General features: G+C 57.1%; 1 protein-coding gene across 10 annotated transcripts in view; it reads right to left on the minus strand.

Moving 5' to 3' along the window:
- The window catches only part of KMT2D (lysine methyltransferase 2D), a 37,918-nt gene extending 20,179 nt beyond the window's left edge, over positions 1-17,739 (minus strand). For 4 of the 10 annotated variants that reach the window (XM_081821600.1, XM_081821604.1, XM_081821599.1 and 1 more), the window contains exons 1-27: positions 16,530-17,737; positions 12,162-12,247; positions 11,776-11,902; positions 11,368-11,591; positions 11,134-11,243; positions 10,802-10,964; positions 10,318-10,483; positions 10,098-10,212; positions 9,800-9,957; positions 9,448-9,593; positions 7,810-9,321; positions 6,608-7,716; positions 6,012-6,125; positions 5,549-5,659; positions 4,819-4,923; positions 3,641-3,822; positions 3,297-3,461; positions 3,095-3,204; positions 2,951-2,998; positions 2,077-2,298; positions 1,726-1,845; positions 1,524-1,637; positions 1,185-1,315; positions 955-1,102; positions 692-757; positions 403-513; positions 63-200 (exon numbers count right to left, since the gene is read on the minus strand). In XM_081821600.1, coding sequence (XP_081677726.1) covers positions 63-200; positions 403-513; positions 692-757; positions 955-1,102; positions 1,185-1,315; positions 1,524-1,637; positions 1,726-1,845; positions 2,077-2,298; positions 2,951-2,998; positions 3,095-3,204; positions 3,297-3,461; positions 3,641-3,822; positions 4,819-4,923; positions 5,549-5,659; positions 6,012-6,125; positions 6,608-7,716; positions 7,810-9,321; positions 9,448-9,593; positions 9,800-9,957; positions 10,098-10,212; positions 10,318-10,483; positions 10,802-10,964; positions 11,134-11,243; positions 11,368-11,591; positions 11,776-11,902; positions 12,162-12,210 — 5,764 coding nt within the window. In that variant the 5' untranslated portion in view covers positions 12,211-12,247; positions 16,530-17,737. Of the gene's footprint in view, positions 1-62; positions 201-402; positions 514-691; positions 758-954; positions 1,103-1,184; positions 1,316-1,523; positions 1,638-1,725; positions 1,846-2,076; positions 2,299-2,950; positions 2,999-3,094; positions 3,205-3,296; positions 3,462-3,640; positions 3,823-4,818; positions 4,924-5,548; positions 5,660-6,011; positions 6,126-6,607; positions 7,717-7,809; positions 9,322-9,447; positions 9,594-9,799; positions 9,958-10,097; positions 10,213-10,317; positions 10,484-10,801; positions 10,965-11,133; positions 11,244-11,367; positions 11,592-11,775; positions 11,903-12,161; positions 12,248-16,529 lie in introns of all 10 variants that reach the window. The other 6 variants (XM_081821601.1, XM_081821603.1, XM_081821597.1 and 3 more) reach the window with 5 other exon arrangements.
- Between the last annotated feature and the right edge of the window lie 223 nt (positions 17,740-17,962).

Consider the following 17,962-nt stretch of genomic DNA (forward strand, 5'->3'; position numbering starts at 1 on the left):
TCCTGGGGCCAGCTTGGCCAAACCTGGCCACCCAGTCTTCACGCCACTCCCATCCACATCACCTTGAAGAAGGGGCCTCTGCAGTGGTGTCCGGCTGCCATCAGGGCCAGGGGTCCCACAACCCAGGTGCTGCTCTCGTTCAGAACCCAGAACATCCTTGAAGAGCTGCTGCAGGTCCTTGGATTCCATCTTGGGCAGTTCTGTGGGGGGATTGATGAAGGATGCCGCTGAGGAAGACTGGGAATTTGAGGGGACACCACAGGGCTACAAATGGCCACGGTCAGGGAAGGTGGCCAGGACTCCCCAGCAAAGAAGTTGTGCAGGTGGCAGTCCCACAGGTAGGACCTTGTCCTTCTCCCACAGAGGACCCCCACACACGAAGAGTGTGGGCCACAGCCTCACCTTCGGTGGGAATCCTATCTAAGTCAGAGCTAAGCATCCCTTCACCCGGAGTGCCTGGCTTCTCAGGGTCACTGGGCACTGGGGATGCCTTGACGCCACCATCTTCAGGTCCTGCAATTGCCAGGAGAAATCCATCAGCCAAGGACAGTGTAGAGGCACCAGCCTGGCCACCCTGAACGACAGGGGGCATGACACAGTCTCCAGCCTCCAGCCCAGATGGTGCTCGGGGGTAAAACATGTTGACAGAGGCCAATCCAAGATAGGACACAGTCCTCCCAGCAGCTCTTACCTGGTGTATCAGCCTTGCCCTCGGGGCCACGGGATTCTTCATCTGCAACATCTGGACAATCATCTCCTGTGAGCAATAGTCCCCACTCCAGTCAGAGATGCCCGACACTTGGTGCCCAGAATGGGTCCCCAGCTCCACAGGCTGGGGCCGTGGCCCACCCTCAATTCCGGGAGACGAGCCCATTCCCTACCAAATTCCCTCACCAGCTCCTAACCACAGGGAAGCTGGATCCCTTCAGACCACCTCACCCCGAAATGACTGACCTTTCTGTGAGCTGGGGAGCTCCTTCCTATCTGAGCCTCCATCCCCCTTGGCTTTGGGGGTTCCTAGTCCAAAACTTGGCCGGCCCACCCCAACTGCAAAAAGGGCCTTCCGGCTCAGGTCCAGCAGCTCCTTCCCAAAGAAGGCTTCCTGCAGGAGAAGTAAGAGAAACAAGCTTCTTCATGGTCTGCAGGACAGGCGCTCCCCTCACCCCACAGAGCCTAAGACCCACCTGCAGATAAGCAGGGAACATGTCTTCCAGTTTGCTCTTCTTGCGCCCTCGCCGCTGCTGCTTCTTCTTCTCATCCCCATCAGCTAAGCTCTGGTCCACGGGGCCCTCAACAGGCAGGTCTGCAGGCATCACTGGGAACCGAAGGGGAGGTGTCAGCCCCTCCCAGGCATGCTGCTCCTAACTCGGCTGAGGGATGCTTTCTGCCTACTCTCCCCAATGCCAGTTGGACCCACCACCCTCTTGGCCTTAGGAGTGAGCCCTCACCTCCCGGGCCTCCCTGGCAGTGCCCCAGAGTTCCTGTGATCCCCACCTTCTCCCAGGCCCCACTGGAGCCCTCACCCGTCTCACCCTCGTCGGGCTGCCCATCCCCACTCAACACCTCCGTCTGTGCAGCAGGCCCCTTTTTCACACGTGTGTGGGATTTCCGCTGTCGCACCATGAAACCACCGATGCCTGTGAAGAGGCAGAGCGGAGACTGAGAAGCTGCTGGGGACCTGGTGAGCTACCTCTCACCACGCACCTCCCCATCCCCGGGCCTCACCAGGCCGATAGGGTTTGCGTTTGCGTTTCTTGCTTTCCTCGGTCTCCTCTCTGCCAGGCTCCACATCAGGGCTGACGGGGCCCTCCAGTTTCATTTCGCATTCCATGTGCTCCACGCCACCTGTGGATGGGGACGAGAGAGAGAGAGAGAGGAAGATCAGAGGCACGGACCCTTTTAACCTTGTCATCCTGCCATCCAAGAACAGAGAGCCCGGTGCCTCGCCACAGAGCCATCTGGCAAGACCAACAGTGGCTTGGGGGGACCGGGAGCGGCAATGCTGCCCCCCCAACACCCCACTCTCCCAGGCACCTTCCCGTTCCTTGGGCACTCCCCGAGATTCCCCAGCCTGACCTTCACCCTTGAGCAGCTCATCAGGGTCCAGGTCCCCATCCTTCTTGTCATCAGGGCCAAGGGCATCTGAGGGCTCAGAACACTCCAGCCCTGCCTCGCCCGGGAGGCCAAGCCGTGCTCGCCGCTGACGCCGCTTGTGCAGGGGTGACATGGTCAGGGTACGCAGCACGGCCATGCCCGTTTCGGTAAGCCACACGCCCTCGAAGCGAAAGTACTGAGGCTCTGCACAAAGGGGAAGAGTGTGTAACCCCTGGATGGAGGCCCCAGAGAAACCAGAACTCCAGTTCCAGCCTAAGTCCCCAGCTGGGACAAAAGCAGCAAAAGACAGACCAAAGCGAACACTGGGGTGTGAGGGCTGGAGAGGACAGGCCACCGACGGGTGCCAGCTGAGGCCCGAGTTCTCCATCAGTGACCCAGAGGGGTTCACAGAGACGGCTACTACAGAAGCCTGACTTTGCTCATGACTAACACTAGTTCGCCAAATACATTCTCTAGCTGCCTGGGCCTGCCCATGGCCAGCATACGGTGCCCCAGACGCCAGGACCAGTGTCCACATCATGCTGGAGGAGGAGGTGGCCCCAGCCTCCTTCACTGAGAAGAAAAAGTTGTGTTCTGTGCTCTCTGGAGGTGAGATCCTGGCAGTGCGAAGGCCATGTTGCCTAGTGGAATGAACTCTGCCTGGGAAAATGGAGGCCTTGGTTCTCATCCCAAATATACCACTAATCTACTGGGATGACCTTGGGCAGGCCACTCAACCTCCGAGGATCTTAGTCTCCTCCTCTGAAAATGAGGAGATGAAGTTGGGGGGTTGGAGCTGGACTAGACAGTGTCTAAGTCTCCTCCGGCCTTGGCATTTGGGATTTCTGTGACTCACCTGGCTCTTTCACCTTCATAGGCACCAACTCTGGAGGGGCCACAGGCGCTATGGAAGAGACAAGCAAGCCAAGGCCACTTGAGGCCCTGTCCCAAAGCAAGGCACCCCTGCCCCTCTCCCGTCTCCCCAGCACCTGGGACTCACCAGCAGGCTTTACCACGTAGGGCTGGCAGGAGACACAGTCAAAGCCCTCGTCAGCCGCCTGTTCCACATCATCCTCCGTGAAGAGGCTCTCGCAGCCAGCATGCATCCACCTGGAAGAAGGGAGGCAGGAAGAGATAAACCCAGACAGTGCAAGGATGAGAACAGGGAAAAGGCCTACACAAGGACGGAGGGGCGCCCTCACCGTTCACAGTGGCGGCACTGGATTAGAAGGTCTTCCTCCACATATGGGGCATGACAGATAGGGCAGGTCACCAGGCTGGCGCAGGGCCCGCAGTGTGTGTAACTATTCTGCCATTCACAGTGGAAGCCAGGGGAGGCGGCCCCACACTGCATACAAGACACACACCTGGTGGGAGCAGAAAAACAGACCTTCAGCACCTAAACCTACCCAAGGCAACCAGACACCTTCACACTGAGAAGCAAGCGACCGGCCCGGCCTTCTAAACCCAGCCTCTGTCATGTTAGCAACATCACATCCCTCCAACATGTCTGGCCCAGGCCCCTCAGGAGCCTGGGTCTCCTTACCACTTGCACTTCCAGCCACCCTTGGGCACGGTGAGCAGTGGCGGGTCCAGGCAGTATGTGTGGTAGCTAATGTCACAGTCATCACACAGCAGCAGGCGTGAGGGGTCCGAGGCTTGGCCACACACCTCACACACGATGCACTCCACGCAACGCCAGCCCTTTAGCAGCATCACCTTGGTGATCTGGTATAGAAGATGGCAATGCCTCAGGGTATGAAGTACAAGAGAGGGAAGATCTCTTAGGGGAGGGCGGGACTTACCATGGGTAGGGCTGGAGGACCTCGGTGCCCATCTGAGCACAGGAAGGCCATGCAGAGCACCCTCATCCCCAAAAGCAGTGGTTCTAAACTTAGGCTCCCAGGGATCTCCACCGATCAGAGAACAGCCTCACCCAGCCACTGCCTCATTATAATCTTTCACTAGCCCAGTCCCCAGAAAGACTGTGGGTAGAATTAGGTTGTATTTCCCCCAACTTTTCTTGAACATTTAGAACCCGCTACTGTTAAAAATTAATGAATGTTTGCAGTCAGCAAGTTCTAAATCAACGTTAATGAAAACCCCAAAACAAATGATCATAATTGGGTCAAAAACAGTGCTTTCACCTTGCAGACATGTGCTTATAATTTTGATTTTATACTTTATCTCCAAGCCATATCATGTTTTCTATTAGTAAAGCTCTCACAGCTTATACAACAGACTAAATTATACCAGTAAATCATGGTCTACCACCAAGAAACATAATAAAGACCACCACGATTTCCAGAGTACTTTGCCCCAAGGTGAGTTTGATAACCACTAGTGGCTGATAAAGAACTTCCAGGACCAACTGCCACTTTAAGTAGTGTGACCAGGTGTCAACTATACTCAAATTTTTTAAATTAAAACAAACATGGGACGCCTGGGTGGCTCAGTCAGTTAAGCGTCTGCCTTCAGCTTGGGTCATGATCCCAGGGCCCTGGGATCGAGTCCCGCATCGGGCTCCCTGCTCCGTGGGGAACCCACTTGTCCCTCTGCCTGCTGCTTCCCCTGCTTGTGCTTTCTCTCTCTCTCTCTCTAGCAAATAAATAAAATCTTAAAAAACAAAAAACCAAAAAAACGTGGTGTGACCAGAACTGGGGCCTAAGATAAGAAATAACTGACCCCATTCCCTAGCCCAGGACTCTTGGGCCTTGAACTCACCTTGCTGTTGACACAGTAAGGGTGATAGCACTGAGAACACTGGGAACAGGCAAGGAGGTGGCCTTCTGCCCCCCGGCCAAAGCTGCCACATACCACACACATGTCCTAGAGAAACACACAGAAACCCAAATGTCCAACCTGGTCTCCTCATCTCACTCAGTCTCAGTGACCAACTACAACACTAATCTGACAGGAGGGAATCAGGGAACCAAAAACCCACCCCCCATCATTAGGACACTTAGCCATCGTGGGCCTGTTCATGCCTTGCTCATCTGACCATGACCAGGGAATCTGAATTGGTACATCCTGACACGGGTAAAAGGAAGGAGAGGTAAAAGAAAGATAAGAAAGATAAAGACTGGTCAGGATAAGAGAGTAGCATATCTGACAAAAGTCTATCAGTTTTGAGATTATCCAGGTGAGAACGTACGTTAACTTCCCTAAGCCATAACCTTCAATAGGGCAGAGATCATGCCTTGCTTTTTTCACTGCTACACCCCTTGCTCCTAGCTCAGTGCCAAGCTCAGAGGAGATGCTAAAGAGAAATCTGATGGATGGACAAATGAGCAACATGATCCTGATTCACTCTTTTCTCATAGCTGGATATCCCCAGAAATAAGTCCTTGGTTTGGTTTTCCTCATTTACCCTCCCACCAAAATACGCACACCCAATGTTGGGTCTGCTGGGTCTCGGTGCTGAGGATGGGACTACCCCGGTCAAGTATGGTACCTGCATGAGGACAAACTTGTCTGTGTTGGAGAAGAGAACCACAGTATTTTGCATGGTGTCGTCATCGTCGTCTTCTTCCTCTTTGCTGGGGGAGCTATCGATATCAGCAACCTTACAGGCAGAGAGTTGTGGCAAGTGAGGCAGCTAAATCTGCCCCCGCTAAGCTGCTTTCCTCTTTGGTGTTGGGGGAAGGAGGCATGAACCCCTGGCTAGGATGAAGGCCAGGAGCCAGCACTAAGAAGCAGAAGAACACCCCAGCTCCCAAACTGGGCCTCAGCCCGACAGCAGAGATTTCAGAGAAGCCTGGGGACCAGGTGGACAGAAGGAGCACAGACATAGCTGGACAGGCCCTAGGCTAGCAGGCAGGTAGGTGAGCGTGCAGGGGACTGGCAGGATTTAAAGGGTGCTTAATCTTGAAGGGGCCAGCTGAAGCATGTTTGGGAAATGGGAAGCCTCTCCTTACTACCAGAGTCTCAATGGAAGAAGTAGTTGATTTTAGCCGGGCCCGTCCTCTCCCACGTCCTCCATGTGCTCCTCCACGTGGCCGGCGTCTTCCTGGGAAACTACTACTGCGACCCTGAGTGAGGGAAGAGGATGGTTACAGCGGCAAGTCGGGAGCTTGTGATCCTGCAGTGTGCCGGGCCCGTGAGCTTGGGGGCGGGGAGAGAAGAAACGAATGGACAGAGCATGAGAGGGAATAAGGCCCAGGAGTCCCAGTCAGGGCAGGGCAAAAGCCAAGCTCTCAGACAGCAACAGGGAGGTAGCTCCCGCTCAAACCATTCCCCTGTCCCAAGGAGAAAGAGTGGCCAACGTGGCACACGCTGGCTAGAGAGACCTGAATTTCTAGTCCTCACTCTCCTACTGAGTAACCACGAACCCAGGCAATTCACTTCCCCCTCTATGCATCAGTGTTCCCCTTAGAGAAGTAAGAGGATGAACCGAAGGATCTCTGAGAGGCTAGGATTCAATAAGCCAGGTGGGAAGCTATCAGGGACACAGGACTACACCCCTGACAGTGGCATCACGTTGACCACAACCAGTGGCCGGATAGCCTCTCACCTGTTTGATGCGGGAACGAGCTGGGGAGCTGCGCCGCCTCCCCTTGTCCCCCTCGGCTTTGCCTCCGCCAATAGCTGTCCCAGCATCACACAGTAGCGAGTCGTCAGTCTCTGGCAGCGAGTCAGTACAGAGCCGCAGGGAGCCCTCATCTCGGGCTGGACTAACGTCTGTAGATACCCCCAGCTCCATGGACAAGGAGCCGCCCCCCTCGGGGTCGGGAGAGCCTAGCAGGGGCTCTGAGCCAGGAAAACTGGCACTGGCATCGCCCTGGCTCAGATTAGAGATCTCATTAACGATGTCGGATTTGATGAGAGCGGGTGGGGTAGGGGCCACTGGTACACGTAGCCCCTCTTGCTCTTCACAGGGTGAACCCTGCCCTGCCTGCTTGCCTTCTGGGCCATAGACCTCCATAGGGGTCACAGGGGCCAGCTCCTCGGGGTCCAGGAGCACAGGGGAACCCTTAAGTTCACCAGCCAAACTGCCAGGGGTCTGTCCAGCCTCTGCCTGTGAACCAGGAGTGTCAGTCCCATCCAGAGGGGCTGTGTCTTCCCCCAGACCAGAGAAGTCATCCAGAGCTGGGGCAGGGCTGGGTGCAGGGCAGGAAAGGTTCCCCATGGGGGAGGGGAGAGGACTAGTAGGGCTGGGTTCCAAGGCTGGACACTCAGGTTCTGGGACTTTCTCAGTCTCCATCTCATGCGGCTCAGCCTCATCTGAGACCTCCACTGCCTTCTCCATGGGACTCAGCGGGGAGGGAATGGACAGTGGCAGAGCAGGAAGAGAGCACTGGGAAGGAGGGGAGTTTTGGGGAGGCAGGGAATGCTGGAGGAGTGGAGAACACCGAGAGGGAAGGGGCTCCATCAGGATGGGAGAGGCTGGTCCCATTGGGGAGCCTGGAGATGGGGGGAGGATCATAGGGGGTACAGGCTCAGGGTCAGTGCAGTTAGCTTCTGGTGGAGGGCTGATGGGCGTCTCAAGGATGGGGGCAGCCAACGGCGACTCAGGGTCACTGTCCCCTTTGGCACCAAAGGGGTACTCTAACTCCCCCAAAGGAGACAGAGCCGGTGGGGCCACAGCCGTGATAATGGGTGAGAGCGGAGGAGGAAGAGGATCTGGAGAGAGAGAGAAAAAGGGAGGCTCTTAGATTAGATGTGCCATAAAGGATTAAGACTGTCCCAGATAAGAGGGTATTAACATCCCCTTACCTGGTGGCATCAGCTGAGGTGACAAGGATGGCTCCCCGGATGGCGACAACGGCAACTCCTCAGGCAGAGGGGACAGAGGTGGTCCCCCAGGCTCAGACAGGGCCGGCTCTCCAAGCAAGGGAGATAGAGGTGGCTCCCCAGGTGGGAGGAACAAGGGCAATTCCTCAGGTGCAGGGCATAGGCCTGGCTCCTCAGGGGGCTCTTCAGGTCGAGGGGACAGGCGCGGCTCCTCAGGTCGAGGGAACAGGCGCGGCTCCTCAGGCCGGGGGGACAGGCGCGGCTCCTCAGGCCGGGGGGACAGGCGCGGCTCCTCTGGCCGGGGGGACAGGCGCGGCTCCTCAGGCCGGGGGGACAGGCGCGGCTCCTCAGGCCGGGGGGACAGACAGGGCTCCTCAGGTCCAAGGGACAGGTGCAGCTCCTCAGGGGCAGGGGACAGGCATGGCTTCTCAGGCCGGGGGGACAGACGCGGTTCCTCAAGCCAAGGGGACAGACGCAGCTCCTCAGGTGCGGGGGACAGGCATGGTTCCTCAAGTGCAGGGGACAGATGCGGCTCCTCAGGCCGAGGGGACAGGCGCGGCTCCTCAGGCCGAGGGGACAGGCACAGCTCCTCAGGCCGGGGGCTGAGACGTGGCTCCTCAGGCAGTGGCAACAGGGATGACTCCTCTAGCGGTAGGGTCACGAGTAAGTCCTCCGGTGGTGGAGAAGCAGGTGAGTCTTCAGGTGGCGGAGAAGTGGGTGAGTCCTCAGGTGGTGGGAAAAGGCGTGAAGCCTCAGGTGGTGGGGACGTGGGAGATTCCTCGGGCGGTGGGGACAGGGGAGATTCCTCAGGCGGTGGGGACAGGCGTGACACCTCAGGCAGAGGGGACAGGCGTGATACCTCGGGTGGGGGGGACATAGGTGAGTCTTCAGGTGGTGGGGACATGGGCGAGTCCTCAGGTGGTGGGGACAGACGTGATGCCTCAGGTGGTGGGGAGAGGGGAGACTCCTCTGGTGGAGGGGACAGGGGCGATTCTTCAAATGGTGGGAACAGACGGGATGCCTCAGGTGGTGGAGACATAGGTGACTCTTCGGGTGGAGGAGACATGGGTGACTCCTCAGGTGGTGGAGACAGGCGAGATGCTTCAGGTGGTGGGGAAGTGGGCAACTCCTCAGGTGGGGGGGAAAGGGGAGACTCTTCAAACGGTGGGGATAGGGGTGACGCTTCAGGCGGTGGAGAGAGGGGTGTCTCAAGTGGGGGAGATGGGGGTGACTCCTGTGGTGGAGAGAATGGTGACTCCTCCAGTGGAGAAAAAGGTGATGACTCAGGTGGAGGAGACAGAGGAGACTCCTCAGGCGGTGGAGAGAGGGGTGATTCCTCCGGTGGCGGGGACAGGCGCGATGCCTCAGGTGGTGGGGATGTGGGCGATTCCTCAGGTGGTGGGGACAGGGGCGACTCCTCAGGTGGAGGCAGCAGTGGCATCTCCTCATTTAGGGGGACCTCCAACCGGGGCTCAAGTTGGGCCCCTGCTCTCCCTGCAGACATAAGACACTATGCTCCCACCTAGCCCAGCTCTACTTCATAGACTAGGCGAAGCAGACACTGTCCCTTGACACAGAACAGACAGGAATTATTTTCAGGGACCCTCAAACCCCACTCACCTAGTGGTTTGGCTTCACATTGCAGGGGCCCCGGTTCCTTGGGTTGCATAGAGGTCACGTGCCCACCCTTTGGCTGCCCTTGGCATGCAATGTACAGAGCTTCGGGCTCATCAGTGGGGGTATCGCCAGGCTCTGGGGGTGAGAACCTGCAGAGGGTACAGGGGAGCAGGCACCGTGGCTCTCGTCCTCTATCAACTCCTAGAGAGCACACTGGGGCAGGGCAGGAATACTACGGATCATACTGCCCACCTTGGGGCTCTCCTCTCAAAGTCAACTTGCTTTCACATGTCCCCTGCGGGTCTCAGTACTTCCAAACCCCCCGTCCCTATCTCTTCCAGTCCACACTACTTACCTGCTACAGACAGGGGGATGCTGCTCAGCAACAGAACTGACGAGCTGTCCTCCCTGGGCTTTGTGACAGCGGTGACAGAGAGAGTAGTTTTCAAACCACTCAGAGTTGGGATTCAGCTCTGCTGAGCCTGCCCCACAGGCTCGGCATACCCGGCATGCCTAGGGGAAGGAAGCGGGCAAAAAGAGGCACTGGTCAGAGAGCAGCCTGGAGGAGAGCGCAGGACTCCGCACCACAGAGAAACAAGAGGTTGCAGGAGGGCAGAATTAGGGAGAGGAAGGCCGAATCGGGGGATCTTCACCTTGCACTTCCAAGAGTGAGCGGGCAGTTGCTCCATTGGTGGTTTTAGGCAGAAGGTATGGTATCCTTTGTCACATGTCTCACAGACCAACATCTTAGAGTCATTCCCAGGTTTCCTGCAGGGACATGGGGCACATAACAGGGTCCTTCCTCCCCTCATTTTCAACCCTAAGCCCTGCTTCACTTCACCTAAGGCTTCTCTCCTGCCCCCCTCTTCTTACCTGCAGGCTTGGCACACTTTGCATTCTGGGCACTGCCAGCCAGCACGCTTGCGGGCGGTAAGAGCGGTGTCCAGGCAGGCCCCGTGATAGTGATGCCCGCAACTGGTGCAGAAGAACAGGTCACACAATTCCCCGGGCCCCTCACATACCGCACAACGAGCCTCCTCTACAGTGGCAAGAGACAGAGGACGCGGGTCAGCTATGGATTCCCTGTAGGACTCAGCACAGCGCTCTCCACATAACAGGCATTCCAGAGGACACAGAATGAACAAGCAACAAAGAGTCGAGTATCTGCCTAATACACGCCAGGCACTCTTCTAGGCACTGCGGACGCCACGGTAAGCGGGACAGGCAAGAAGTCCCCGTGCTCCCAGGTTCGCCCCTATTTCCGTGGGGCACACGGACGGCGCTGTGCAGAGCACAAAGCCCCGGGGGCACACCTGGCCCCTCATCTGCCCTAGGGCCAGAGGGCAGGACTTCTTACCCAGATGTGCAGCCCCCTCACTGTGCTCCGGGCATAGCAGCTGCAGTGTTTTCATGGATAGGAAGGAACCGCTGGCAGTCGCGCAGGGGAAGTGGTAAAGCCGCGCACATCCGGGGGAGCGGCAAGGGATGGAGGCACCGAGCCGGGTGCAGTGGGAGCAGCGCTGCCGGGGTGCAGACAAAGTGTCAGTGCCCGCCACTCTCTCCCGAGCAACCAGTCAGCCACCAGCCCCGCCTGTCTCCCCGCTGCCCTGCTCAGCCTAGCCTCTCAGAAGCCCGCCAGCCCAGCCCGCTCTGCCCTCTGCCTGGGCAGCCCCGCGGCCCCAGCCGCACCTGTGAGATTCCTGAGAAGATGGCCTTGTCCACACCACATAGCTCTGGGCCCTCCTGCCCCCACACGCCCGCCGACCACACAGCGCACCAGTGGTGAGCCCAGCAGGACCCTTTGCGATGGAGAGGGGTAAACAGAAAGGACAGAGTTAGCAAACCAGTAACCACTGGCTCAGGACCGCTCAGCCCATCCCCCCCTTCCTGCCCAAGTCAGCCACCCCACCTCCCCTCACTTACCTCCGGGTTCTCCTAGGTGGGCGGGTGTCAGGCCCTCGGGGAAGCCAATCTGTGACAGGTCCTCACTGGGCAGCGCTGCCTCGTTGGGCCCTGGGCTCCCCCCAGGGGACACCACTGGACACTGGGGCCAGTCAAATGGCAACTCAAAGCGCCGTAGTTCCCGCTGCCCATGTAGACTGGGCTCCCCGCAGTTACAGAGAGCACAACGCCGCACTGGACCCCCACTGTGGACATACAAGCATCAGCACCATGCCGGGCCCCGGCCCAAAGGCAACCCTAACATCCCCATGATTTGGCATGCCTATGATTCCCAAACACTCAGCTTCCTAAATCTTCCTCCTCGAAAGCTGAGACTCTCAAATCAAATCTCTGTATGCCTTTATATTCTCACTTCCCCAAACTAGTTACCTGCAGTCCTGGGGAGGCTCCTGAAGCCTAGGACCTCCAGAACTGGGCACAGAGACCTCCCCCACATGTGGGTTGGGAAGGTCTGGCTCAGTGGTGCCTGACTCCTCAGAGGCTGCAGGTCCATCAGCTGAATGAACAGACAGAGAAGTATACATCAGCCATCATCCTCTATATGATACTAGTCCACTCATCAGACCCATGAGATTACCCAAAACCCTTGGTAGATCACAGTGATGGCAATTTGCCTTTTGTGCCAAAGAACAAAGTCCTTCAATTACCTGTTTATTAGGCAGACTTAGCTCCTGTCCTTGTGTCAGGGCCCGAAACCTAAGGTTGCCTAGGAAGGGCAGAAGGCTGCCAGCAAACCCAGAATTTGCCCTACTCACCTGCCGGTTCTGAATCTTTATCCTCACCAGGCGGCTTCTGGCTGTCCATCCCTCTCTCCGACTGGGCAGGGCCCTCTCGGGGAGACCTGTCGGGAGCCAAAAAGAAAGATCTATATGTCTAGTAAGTTTCCTCAACTAAACACTTTTCCCAGAATCCTAGAAGGAAAACAGCTATTCCTAACTAGACTTTACAGAAAACCGAGAAAAACCATACCTACAAACTCCTGTTCTAATAACAAGGGAAGTCTTTCTCCCTAGCCCTTATCCCACTGCCTACTTCTTCCCCAGATAAACACATACCATATTCTCCCACTCTGGATTCTCAGGGGATCCACTCCCCTTTCCCCCTTCCTACCTCCTGCATAAGAGTTCCCAGGGCAATAGCATCCAACTAGAAGCATATCCAATCTATATCTAGTACCACCCTTTGCCTCATGTCTGAGCTCTTGGCTCCTGGTGGGCCCAATTCCCTGGCCTTTTTCTTTGTATCTCAAGTCAGCTACCATCCTAGAGGTATGTCAGTGCCAACCCAAGGGTAGCCATAACCCAAGAAGTCTGAGTCCAGTCAAAATCCCTCTCCCAGAGACAGAGTCTGAGGTCTTGCAGGATGGAGAATACATCACTGAAACTAAAGCCCAGCTATGGATGGATCTCTCCCACTTCCACGGGTTTCAACCAGGAGATCCCAATCACAACAGAAGAAACTCCCCAATTTCCCCCCACTGCCCATCCAAATCCAGCTCAGACCCCTGCTGTGACTGAGCTCAGGATCTCACCCAGCCTGAAGGCCTCAGGTCGTTGCCCTTAGCAACGCCAACTGCCCTTACTCCTCAGATATCCCTAGTAGTTAACAGAAGTGGGCCTTAAGAGTTACTGAGCATGTGTAGCCAGGCTTGAGGCTAGGCATGCTGGGAGTTGTAGTCTCAGGAAGCACACTACCACTTGGAGGAGTTCTAAACCGGGGAGGACACAGCAGAGCAGAGTAGCTTCCTTCCTCTTCCGTCAAGCAGGGTTTCCACACACACTATGGGGGCGGGGGGTAACGGTCCCCTCTTCTACAATATGCCTGCCTATACCAGAGCCAAATGAAACACACTAAAGTTATACCTAAGAAGGTATGCCCACCCTTTGGGCATATTTTCCTAAACCCCAGAAAGAACTAATAAGCACAGTACAAAAAAGAGAGAAGTGAAGAGTTACAGAAGTGAGGACGAAGAAAGACATCTTTTAGAAGAAGGGAATAAAGGGATAGCTGCGAGCTGCTCTTAATGGGAAGGGTAGGAGTGTAAGCAGAGAAAAGAGTGCAGAGTGTTCCTAAGGATTGGGGCTGGGGGCATGGGAAGGGGGAAATCCCTAAAACGACTCTGAATAAAATTTGAGAAATTTATCTCTCCCACCTTTTCCACTCCTCTTATTTAACCAGAGGGTCCACACCAACCTGAGTAAAGACAAGCGTCTCTTCCCAAACCAAATACCCCAGTGGTCGACCACTAGGGCTGAGTGACTGGGGCAGATGAGATGGGGGAACCCTCAAAGGGGCCCAGGATGGGTAAATCAATTACCTAAGAACCACAATTATCAGTCCTTTTTCCCTGAGCTTACACTCCATTTCCAGAGACTGGCAACACACCTTCTGTGACATGTCACAGGAAAAGAAATTTTGTTTTACTTTTTTTCCCCTCACACTATCAGAATCTGCTAGACTGGGAAAGATACAATGTTACCTCCATTCCCAGGTCATCTCTTTCCCAAACCTGTCACACAACCACACCTGAAAGGAAAGTAGGAAGGTCATCTGGCCAGCCCACAGAAAAGTTGCTCTGGGACTTCAAGGGGCCCTTAGAAGCCACTGTTGGGAAGCAGGGGTTCGAAGTCAGGGCCCCAGCCAGGCCCCTTTTCCTATTCAGTCATTCAAGGCCTGACCACACCCAGAGACTTCAAAGTTGCCTAAATATGTGTACCTTACTGTACCTTACCACTACATGCCCCCAAAGATCCTCCACCAGCTCTGCTCTCACAGTTAAGGCCAAAGGAGTCACAAACAGTAAGAAATAAAAAGCAACAGTGATAATACAGGAGGTGGGAGGAGGACTGCCTCACACAAGGCCAGAGGGACAAATTCCTCTGCCCTCCCCCGAGCACAGCCCTCTCAAGCTGGTGGGGCTGGCACTGCTCAGGGAGGTACAGAAACCACCTTTGTCCAGCCTTGGAAGACAGAGTACCAACATCCTCCAAAGCCAGAGCCTCATTCATGGGGCCATGGAAGATAGATCAAGCAGCAAAGAGTAGAGTGTCCTCCAAGCTGTATCAAAAAGAATCTAGGGGTACCTCCAAGAAGCCTGAGCTCCATTTCTCTACCCTGCAGTCTAGCACCTGCACCCCAATGCTGAGTCCCAGTTGCCAGGCCCCTGAACGGATCAAACCAAATGAAGACCACAGGTTCCCCCTGTCCCATCTTTCACAGCCAGAAAACACACACACACACACACACACACACACACACACACACACACACCCCCAAGGGTTTTTTTCCCCTGGATCTAAATTGGGTTAATACCTAGCTAGGCTTCCTCTGGGGAACTAGAGATCCCACAGAAGTACAGATCTAGGGAGTAAAACGGTGCTGGCTTCCCTTAGTCCTGGGCCTAAAAGGCCCAAAACAGCAAGGAAGAGGACATGGATTCAACTCAACCCACTCTCCCCTCCGCCTCCATCCCAGATCAATAGCTTAAACTCCATTTTCCCAGCCAAAGGGGAAATGGAGGCTTGGAGAGGTGAAAGGCTGAACAGGCCCTTGAGTGAACAGCTCTTCTGTAGGACTCAGGACTTCCTGGTTCCCAGCCTGAGAATCAAACCACACCTCTCCCCACCCCCATTTTGGGCCGGCCCTCCAGGAAGAATCCAAATGGCAACACTGGCCCTGTCGACCCTCCCGACTGTCTCTGGGTCATCCTGGGGTTAACCACAGCTAACAAGAAGAGGTCCCTCCCAAGGAAGTTCTTTGGGGCCAGACAACAGGAGGGACGCTCCTGAGGAGGCAAAGATGAGAGATGGGTGACAGCTAGCCTCACTCCACCACCCCTATAGCACCTCTCACCTCAGGGTTACCACCCAGAAGTCTTTCAAGAGCAAAATCCCTATTTTCTCCTTTCCAAGACCAGGCCCAAAGGGAGCTAGCCTATGTATGTTGGAGGGGGTGGAGTGAGGGAGCAAAACACACCAGCCAAATCCCTGCTGGGCAGCATGACAGCTGTGAGAGGGGCTGTCCCAGCCCAGGGCCCAGAGGCATGAGGCTCATGCTGCACCCTTCGTACACTCACATACACACCCCTTCTTCCCCCAACACCTCCTGCCAGGGTTGGAAACACAGGCTTCAGCAGAAACAGCTCTGATCAGGTCATTTCTCCTCCAAAGAGGGACAGGCCACCCAATTCTGCAGGCTTGGGACAGGATCAGAGGACCAGTTAACATTCCCTGATTGAAAAGGGTTGGAGAGGTCTGGGAGGGGCCTGTGGGATTGGCCAGGGACTTATGGGCAACCAGTTCTCCACACCAGGCCCAGAGAAAGAGGGAGACAAAAGCCATTTTTTGCAGCCCACATTCGCAGGGAGCAAATCTCAACGGCCTCCTCTATAATCCCCTAGAGATTATGTCCATCCCCAGAGGAGGGGAGGCAAAGCAGGCTAAGACAGCACTAGGCCTTGCTGGGGTCACTTTGCCAGGCAGGGGCAGTTTAAAGTTGAACAGCAAGGCCAGAGCTGCCCCCAGCCCCGCCTCCTTCTTGCCCTAGCCACCCCCTTCATCACACTAGTCAATTTCCACACACTCTCCCCTTTGCACAGTGAAATAAGGCCTGGTGAAGGACCTAGGGTTCCCGGAGTCTCCCAGAGACTGCTTCTGGGTGCCCGGATGGGCAAGAACAACCTTAAAGTCCAACCTGGCATTAAGTCTGACCTGGCAGGGGCACTCTATCCTCCCTCCCAAAGTTGTTCTGTTCCCAAGGCCCACAAGGAACCCTGAGGGAGAAGCAGCCAACTGGGATTGGTGCTGGCATCAGGGCCTGGGTCCTAGTTTAGCAGAGCTTCCCCCCAACACAAAAATAAACAGGCAGAAAGGCGATCTGGCCAGGTTCCCAAACTCCCGTGGTTCCCTGAACCCCCAGTCTTTAAAGAGGCACACCCCAGACACCAGGCCTCAGTTCTGCCCCAGCGACTGGCTCAGTTCCCTTGACAGACCCTGCCAAAGGAACCCTCCTCAGCTCTGGCACCCCTTTCTCCAACCTAAAGGCCAGCTCCGGCCAAGATAGTCCATCTGGCTATGCCCCCAGTCCAACCCTTTCTGGGCCCTGGCTGGGCAGACTTCACTCACCTCTTCACAGGGCGATCCAGAAATCCTCATCCGAGAACATGGCCAGAGCCCGGGCCGCTCCCCGACCTCCAACCGCCAGAGCGATCACAGCCGCCCCCCGCACGGGGGGGCTTAGGGGGGCCAAGAACGGTAAATCCAGGTCGGAGTGGACACCCTCCTCCCCCCCCAAAAAAAGCAAGAAGCCAAAGAAGGGTTCTCTGCCTCGGGTTCCAGCAGTTTAGGTTTCCATGGACAGCCCCAGGGCGGCGAATCCCGAGCGGACACAAAGAGAGCACCGGTGGCTTTGATCTTGGGCGAGCAGGCTCCGCATCCGCGTCGCCGGGCGGCCTCTCAGTCCTAGGGCCGGGCCAGCGCCCCGGCCGCCCGCGCCGGGCTCGGGCGGAACGTCGAGGCTCTCCAGATGGAACGTCGAGGCGCCTCCCCAGCAGCCCGGAAGGAATGCCGCGCCGCCCCGCGCCGGGCCCGGATGGAACGTGAGACCCTCGCTGGAGCGGCGAGCCCCTCTCCCCGCCCGGGCCGGCGCCCCGGGGCCGCGCGAGCTACGGCGACGCGGAGCCGGCGGGGCCGCGGGGCTGAACCTGACACACACCCAACGCCGGGCTCCTCGACCCCGAGCGCTCGCCCTCTGAGGCTTCGAGCCCCCCACCTTCTGCTCCCCCCCCCCGGGGAAGGGAGGAAGGTAGGTGGGCGAGGAAGAGGAAGGGGCGGGCGGTGCGAGCCCTCTGCCCGCTCCCCTCCGGCCGCTCCAGGCCCGGCGCTCGCCTCCCTTCCCCTCTGGCCTCGGGAGCTGCCCCGCCCCCGGCCTGGCCGGCTCTGATCGGCGGCACCCCTTCGACCCCCGGCTGGCTGTGATCGCGGGGGGCCTAGAGGTGCATGGCCCAACCCCGGCTCCCGGCACCGGGGGGTCAGGAAACTGAGCGGAAAGTGGGGAACGAGGCAGCCATTTGCAACCGGAGAGGAAAGTAGTGCAGCGCGGCGCCGCTCCGCCTCCCCCCCTCCGCCTCCTGTTCGGCCGGTAGGGTGGTTCCTGCGAAGGGGCTATTTCCTGGCCCAAGATCTCGGCAGCGGTCGTGGAGATTCGGGAAGCCTCCGGCGCGAGATCCGGGGGGGCCTTTTGCCTGGGGAACCCCACTCTAGAAGCGGAGAAAGGAGAAGACGCGGCCCTATTTTGTGTTGGAGCGGAGCGGCGGAGGGATACGGCCCTCTCGGAGGAAAGGTTGTGACTCTGCAGTTCTACGCACACGCTGCGGGATCCCTCCGCCTCGGGTTAACCCCGACTGCGCCGGGCCGGCCACTGTGCAGACACGTGGGAATGAAGCCCCCCTCCTCTGCGCCCCGGCCCTGGACCTGCCTCCTTCACCGCCCGGCTGGTGAAACTAGGACTCCGGCCACTTTCTAGTTCCGTTCCCTTGCAGTTCTCGGCCCCTGAAACC

The sequence above is a fragment of the Leptonychotes weddellii genome, chromosome 5, assembly GCF_054177405.1.
Source record: "Leptonychotes weddellii isolate Sample4059 chromosome 5, ASM5417740v2, whole genome shotgun sequence".
NCBI classification, from domain to species: Eukaryota; Metazoa; Chordata; class Mammalia; order Carnivora; family Phocidae; genus Leptonychotes; species Leptonychotes weddellii.